The sequence below is a fragment of the Atta colombica genome, unplaced genomic scaffold (genome assembly GCF_001594045.1).
Source record: "Atta colombica isolate Treedump-2 unplaced genomic scaffold, Acol1.0 scaffold155, whole genome shotgun sequence".
NCBI classification, from domain to species: Eukaryota; Metazoa; Arthropoda; class Insecta; order Hymenoptera; family Formicidae; genus Atta; species Atta colombica.
This window is the reverse complement of record NW_017259245.1, coordinates 1,640,168-1,647,678: the sequence shown is the minus strand read 5'-3', so window position 1 is coordinate 1,647,678 and position 7,511 is coordinate 1,640,168. Positions and strand designations below refer to the sequence as shown.

Below are 7,511 nucleotides of genomic sequence, written 5' to 3'. Positions count from 1 at the left end.
TATATATATATATACTATATTAGCGAGAAACCAAAAAAATTGTTATTTGAAGTAATTCATAAATTTGACTTAATTTATTGCATACAATTTATTTCAATTTGTAATTGGATTAATTTTAAATCACTTATCACAAAATGGGAAATTACATACATTTGCATATATTTGATATTTTTTTATTTTTTAATATTTTGGTGGATATTATTAAGATATATTAAAGAGATTGAAGTTTTGTGATGAGGTTGAGATTGAAGTTTTTAGATTTTGAGTAAAGTACTTATATTCTTCGAATAGCTAATCTTGCTTAAAATTTAAAACAAAAAACAGTTGAATTAAGAAAGTTTTATGGAATTAATTACCTCAGAAAGTGGAGTTTTAAAAATATATTCTCTTATTTGAAATAGTGCTAATCTGATGCTCTCGAACGAAATATATTTTTGCCTTTGTTTGTTTTTCTCTAAGCCAAGTTCTGCTATATGCTATACAAAAAAAGTACATTAGCAAACTTATATTTTTGCACATTTCACGAATATTATCTCCGAATAATATCTCCAAATAGAATATTTGAGACAGAAGGAATATTATTCTCGAACTTTTTATAACTATTTTCGAAATATAGAAATATTATCATATACATACATGTATGTATGTTATGCAATGAGTATTGAATTTTAAAATTATGATTAATTAAATTTGCAATACCCAGAAATGGATTCTTCCTGATGGAATTCGTCGATATATTGGTAAAGCTATAGTATAAGGAAATGAGAAGACATTGATCTTTTTTATTGCCTTCCTTTCCATTTTTCTGTTTATTTTTCAATGGACACAGGTTTGGAAAATAAAAAGTTACTTATTCGATGAAAATCACTTGATACGTAATTGCGTAAGTAATCTACAGTGTCAAGGAATAACGTCAAGCTTGATTTGACTCTCGTCAGAAACTAATCTCTTTCTTGTCAGATGTTATTTAGAACAGATGTTATTTATTTGTACTTGTTATTAACAACTCATCATTCAACCTTTCTCGAAGTTTTGGTTTTTTTTTTAATAGCTATCACGAAATATATAATAATACACACACACACACACACACACACACACACACGCACACACACACACACACACACACACACACACACACACACACACACACACATTATTAAAACTTATTATCAATTTATTATTTTATTACACATCCTGTTTCTCTTCACACAACAATCACACAAAAATATTTCGGAACGCAAAATTAATATTATGAAAATTGAAGGATAATATAAAAAAAATATTGGGTATTAGGTTAATGCTTTTAGCTAGAATAAAATCAAAGAGAAATAAGGAATGTTAGATTAAAAAGAAACTAGGAGAGATTACCTTGAAAAAATATCTTAGCAAAAAATATACTTGTAACAGTAATATGAATATTAATACAAATTATAATGTTCAAAGTTATATAAAGCAATAATGGTATGTTAAGTTTATGTTATGCTATGTTATGCTATATTATGTTCCGCTATCGATATATAATATTATACAATCATTTTATAAATCTTTCCAAAACTGCAAGACATGAAATAAGTAAATGTACATTTAAGAGCCACATCTACACATCAAAATACAAACAAGAAAAATTATCTTCGGTCATTTTATTTTAGATAAAATGATATGAATATTGTTCTTACGATGGGCAAATAGGAAAAGATAATGTAAAAATTTAAGCAAATCAGTATAGTATATGAGAAAAATGTTTATTCAATTTTTATCTTGCAGAAAAAATAGATTGATATTTGTTCCATATAAAAAAATTTATTACTGCTAATTAAGTACACTGTATTCTGAATTCAGTTGCTATAATCGAGCTCAATTATTATCTTCGGAATCATATGTTACATCATACATGTCATTTCCAAGGAGGTTTGTTTTTCTGTAATCTATTTTTGTAAACATTTTTTGCGGAAGTGATACATGTTCATTAATATCGTGTACAATCTAACAGAGAAAATTATATTATTCGTTTATATATACATATATATGTATCTTAATTATCAAATTTTAAATAAACAAATCTCGGGACTTTGTTGCCACGTGACGCTATCCTCATTCATGTTCAATTCCTTTTTTAAATAATGTTTCCATGATACTTCTTTACATCCTAATGGCGGATTCGAAATACTACTCCTTGTTTTTGAATCTTTGTCTTCTTTTGCTAACTGCATTTCTACAATCTATAAAAAATTTGTTTACATTTAATCATGAATCTCTTTTTAAGATTATCATCTGAATATTAATCATCATTTTCACATATTTTCGAAAATCATTTTAGCTCCTTCGATTAATTTCTACTAATTAATAGTGCCTTTTTCGATGAATTCATTGTTAATCACACTTTCGTTATGATCTTCAACAGGTTGTGCATTAATCAAATTATGTGCTTCTTGCGATTGAGCGATTTTATTAATTCCTGAGAAAGTTTAGTGTAATAATTTGACATTGATTCTGATTTTTTAGGACCTTTAAAATCAAAACATTTATCTCCGTGAATTTTTTCGAAATCGAAGAAATATTATCCATGTTACTCTCTATAATAATATTTTTTAAATTTATGCACAAAAGTGTCATAATCATGATGATATTAACGAATAATTGTATGTATGAATTCAAACATATTCTATGACTAATCTGATATAATGTGTAGAGCCTATTACCATTGCTTTTGCATAATGGAATACAATTGTTCTGGAAGTTGAAATTTTGATGCACGTTGAGAATTTAAATGCTTTTCTAATAGAAATGATCTCTATAATGCTCGAGCTAATTACAATTCGCATCGTTTTTCCTCTTTATGTTTTTCCTCTAGCAAATTTATTTCTAAACGATGTAAATTATATATGTTTTATTGCTCTGCTATATAAAAATATATAAGGAACGAACTTATAAATAATCCTTTATAGCAGCATACACACATTCAGCTATAACTTACTGTTTTGTTTTTAATTCCTCTAAAAATTCTGAAAATTCGAAAAACATTATCAAGTTGCATTTGAAATTCTTGCAATTTTGCTTTTGCCACCTCATCCACCTATTTCTAAATCTCTTGTAATTCTGTTCTGATTTTTTTTCTTTTGTTCTGCAACAGACTTGGTTTCATCTTTAGCTAATTTCTGAAACAATAAACACAAATAAGTATAGTAAAATTATAAAACTTGATAACTGTAACAAATAATTTAATATATATATTACTTCTGTTTTCTTAGTGTCATCAATAGATACAAACAACAATGAATTATCTCTGGACCGGATCGCGAAAATTTGGGACTCTAATGATTGCACATGTCTCACCAGTTTTAAGGTAACATCAGACCTCCGTTCTGACATGATTGCTTGAGCTGGTATCAGAGTCGGAAGACGGTACGTGAAATACATCAGGCGGGATAAGAAGCAAAACATCCGTGTCATCGCTTATTATCTATCTAAATAGTCATCTGCCACCGGTAGCAAATTATTAAACAATTATCATAGACTAGTCGATATTTGCAAAGCGTTCGCAAAGCGTCCTGTCATTGATGTTTATGTATGTACAGTGGAGAAATAGCCAGCATACCGATTAGTTAGGTTTAATTTCTTGCAGCGTGTATTTACGGAAGATTTGTTATACGAAGTATATATTATGTGTCCGACTAGCGCTCATAAATCAATTAATCATTTCCAGTTCGCTGTGGACAAGCCGCATCACAAAGATATACACAGCTCTGAAAATTTGTAAATAACCTTCAATGACACTCACGCTCCATAAAAGATAACATAACCCTGTATAGAATTGTTAAAATCATCCTTACAACATACTACTAGCGCTATATTCATTTTTAATTTGACAACTACATATATAATTACGTGTTGACAATAAAATTATGGTGTCAGAAATAAATGTGATGCAAGTCTTGCTAAATCGCAATACTATAAATTACGTGCTAAATTACTTTAAAAAGTATAATATAAATTCTAATTTGTAAATCATAAACAAAACAAACATTTTTTTTTAATATAATTTCTAGTCTATATTCAGAACGCATTTTCATATGAGCTTTTGTTTGAAATTTTACGTTGTAACGTGACCTATGTAAACACGCATCATAAAAGCGCATACCGCATAAAGCTTCTCTATCCCGACGAAACGCACGATTCCAAATTCCGAAAATGATTGAAATTTTTCACGGTAGCGTTTTTATTTATACCCATATCCGAAAGCTAGCGCGATCCAATGAGCGCCCGCAGCGAGGCAACGCACGCGCTCATTGGCTAGCATGCGAGTGGTGGGGTTTGCAGTCTGACTACTATAAATATCACGTAGTTTCCAATTTTGTGCTTTTGCGATTCGAGTAGAGAACGGAAAGGTCCCGTCATTTTAACGTTGAAAAAGTTCGCAACTCTATCCTCGAATCAAGTACAACTTTCTTCATAATCTCTGCACAGAATCCCTTAGAACATAAAACGACGAGGAACAACACGGAAAGGATCATCCATCGTTGGATTTATTTACTAAGGTTAATCAATACTTATTTTTATTTCTTATAAGTCATCAGTATCAGTTTAAATATCACGTAGTGTAGAGTCTAATATAATACTAACACACTATATTGACACACTGTATTAACACACTGTATTAACACACTGATTATGTATACGGATGAAAGTATCTTTCTCAATATTCGGTTGAAAATCGAGACGCACGGTCGTGTCATCGCGTCTCGCTAATTATTTTTACGCGTGAAGTTGACCACGCGCGGAAAACGACGCCGTTTCCCCATTTTGATCGCATTCACATTTCATTCGCGGAATGCAGAGTATGACACGAAATGGACTAACTTTCAGAGTGACAACGCGATCAAATATGGTAAAAACCTATATAAAACCGGAATGTATAACTTGAATGTATATTATCAATATTTAATTACCGCGTGACTATAGATTCAATATAATGTATATCTAATGTATATTAATGTATATTAGATTCAATATAATGTATATCTAATGTCTAGTAAAAAACGAATGTATTACGTACAACTTGTTCGCCGAAAGTATATCGTAATAATTGATAATGAAATTTTCAAATATTAAACTACAATACAGAAATAATTATGAAACACGAGCGATATATTAGAATATACGCGCTCGTCTTTTATGATGATTATTATTTCCGTATTATAGGTTGATATATTTGTTGCTTGAAATACGAAAAATTCCATGAACGCGACGTCAAGAATGAGAAGTGTGACTACGCCGGCGCCGCGTCGTTCGCGTCGTTTTTGACACGCTAAGTTAACGCAAAAATGAAGCCATTTTAATTACAATTACGCTTCATTTACACATCTCGATTTATAATTGAAGCTTAGATGTAATCAAGAGATGATTGGCATCGTGATCATATAATAAAATTAAAACTTATATTAAATCTGTATTTATTGTTTATTGCAACACTTAGTTCACGCAATTATAAATTTGTAAAAAGAAGGACGCGCATTGCCACATCACTCTTATGTTCATTTTCACCAGTAATCTTTAGAACTAGAAAAAGCTGAAGAGTAAGTTGAACCGAAATTAAAGTTAATCTGTACTAGTAGAAACGGACATTAGCGTGTGAAATTGATCGCGCGACAAACGAAATCACTTCAATTAATTGCATTATTTATTTGTAGAAACAAGCGGATACAAGATAAATCGGCTCCAAATGAGTGCTGTTGCGACTTATTGAATTGGTAAATAAAGTTTATATTAATTTTATATCTTATTCTTAAAATATTTAATACTTATGTAATATAAATTCGGCACTAGTATGCGGACAATTCATTCGAGCACGTATTTTACAATACTCGTGCAGCCGAATAGCGGAATGTCGCGTAAAGTCAATTCAAGTCTGTTCAGAAAATTTTTGCAATCTTAGATGTATTCCAATGTTCAAATTTTATTTATAAAATTAAAAATATCGCGAGTATCGAACATGACAATTTCTTGCGTTTTTATTTTTTGCTGTTGCAACATGAATTATATCACGTCTAATTAATATCGACTATACAAACAAAATATGTCATGGTTGCATAATATTTAAGGTGCGTTCCGCTTTCACGCTCACATGATGTAAACATCAGTTCATCCTTGTTTATCAAACAAATAATTTTTTACAAGCACTGTAAGCACAAAAAAGAGCGACCCTTAGCAATTGTTTGCAACTGCATTTAATTTTAACAAACTATTTGGTTCAACTGATAAGTGCTGTCACAAAGCAAACAATGGGAAGAGAACAGAGATGAAAAACAGACTTGACAATTTTGGAAGAGAAGGAGGAGGAGGAGGAGGAGGATGAAGAAGAGGAGGAGGAGGAGGAGGAGGAGGAGGAGGAGGAGGAGAAGGAGGCTCAGGAAAAGCAATGGAACAACTTTGCGGTAAGCAAGCTTATTTTATTACATTAAAAATAATAATTAAAAAAAATAATCTAAAACATTACAAAAATTTATTTTTATAAAGATCATTTTGAGACCATTTTGAGAAAATGTATAATTATTTTAATGGATATATAAGATTATTTTGAACACTATTTTAATTTATATCTTGTATTTATATGTTATAGAATCGTGGAACCAGCTCATAACTCCATTGCATCAATCTTCTTTCTTCTTTTATTGATACGCGCAGTATCACCTTGGCCATGATTAGATTATTAAGGGTTAGTGAAGATGTAGTAAAAAAATATAATAGAGACTTTCCATGGCTCTATACTGACAAGTGAGAAATCGAAGCAGTTGATCGGTGAGTGACAAAGATTTTATTAAGTAACGAAAAATGTACACAAATGTCTATCATTATATTAAAAATGAATATAACGTTTCATAGATCCATTACTTTAAAATGGATTAGTTACAAACGATTATGATACATATTTAATCTTGGATTTGTCTATTATTATTTGTCAAATTGATCAGTATTTTGGTGTGTATTGTGTTTGAGACTATTATGTTATACCCGGAAAAAATATATTTCATATATAATTATATATAATTATATTAAAAATTTTATTTCTTATTTTTTATACAATTACATATAATTATTATAAAATATGTACAATATATATAATATTTTTTCCCGGATATTCACACAAGTATACACAAAAACAAAATAAAATAGAATAGTATATAAAAAAATGAAAATAAAATAGAATTCAATGAGGAGTTAATGTTATAAATTATATAAAATTATATAAATCAAGTAAGAACATAAACATGTTTAATTTTATTGAATTATTTGATTCACACATATTGGAAATAATTAAATTTTTTAACTAAAAACCATTTTGAAAAAAATTCTTTTCTTTATTAACAATGTAAATCAGAAAAAATATTTATATACTTATTATAATTGCATTTTAATAAAAATAAAACTTGATGAATAAAAAATTATTGAAATAATTGGTTTTTAAATTAAAATTAATGAAATAAATAATGAAGAAGTAAAGAAAAAATAAA

The 7,511-nt window shown here is 29.0% G+C and overlaps 1 protein-coding gene across 1 annotated transcript in view; it reads right to left on the bottom strand.

Annotated features, from left to right (window-relative positions):
- LOC108685562 (L-threonine dehydratase catabolic TdcB-like) overlaps positions 1-2,213 on the bottom strand; it is a 5,122-nt gene extending 2,909 nt beyond the window's left edge. The window contains exon 1 of the mRNA XM_018190412.1: positions 2,139-2,213. Within this exon, the coding sequence (XP_018045901.1) occupies positions 2,139-2,213 (75 nt within the window). The remainder of the gene's footprint in view (positions 1-2,138) is intronic.
- Positions 2,214-7,511: the final 5,298 nt, after the last annotated feature.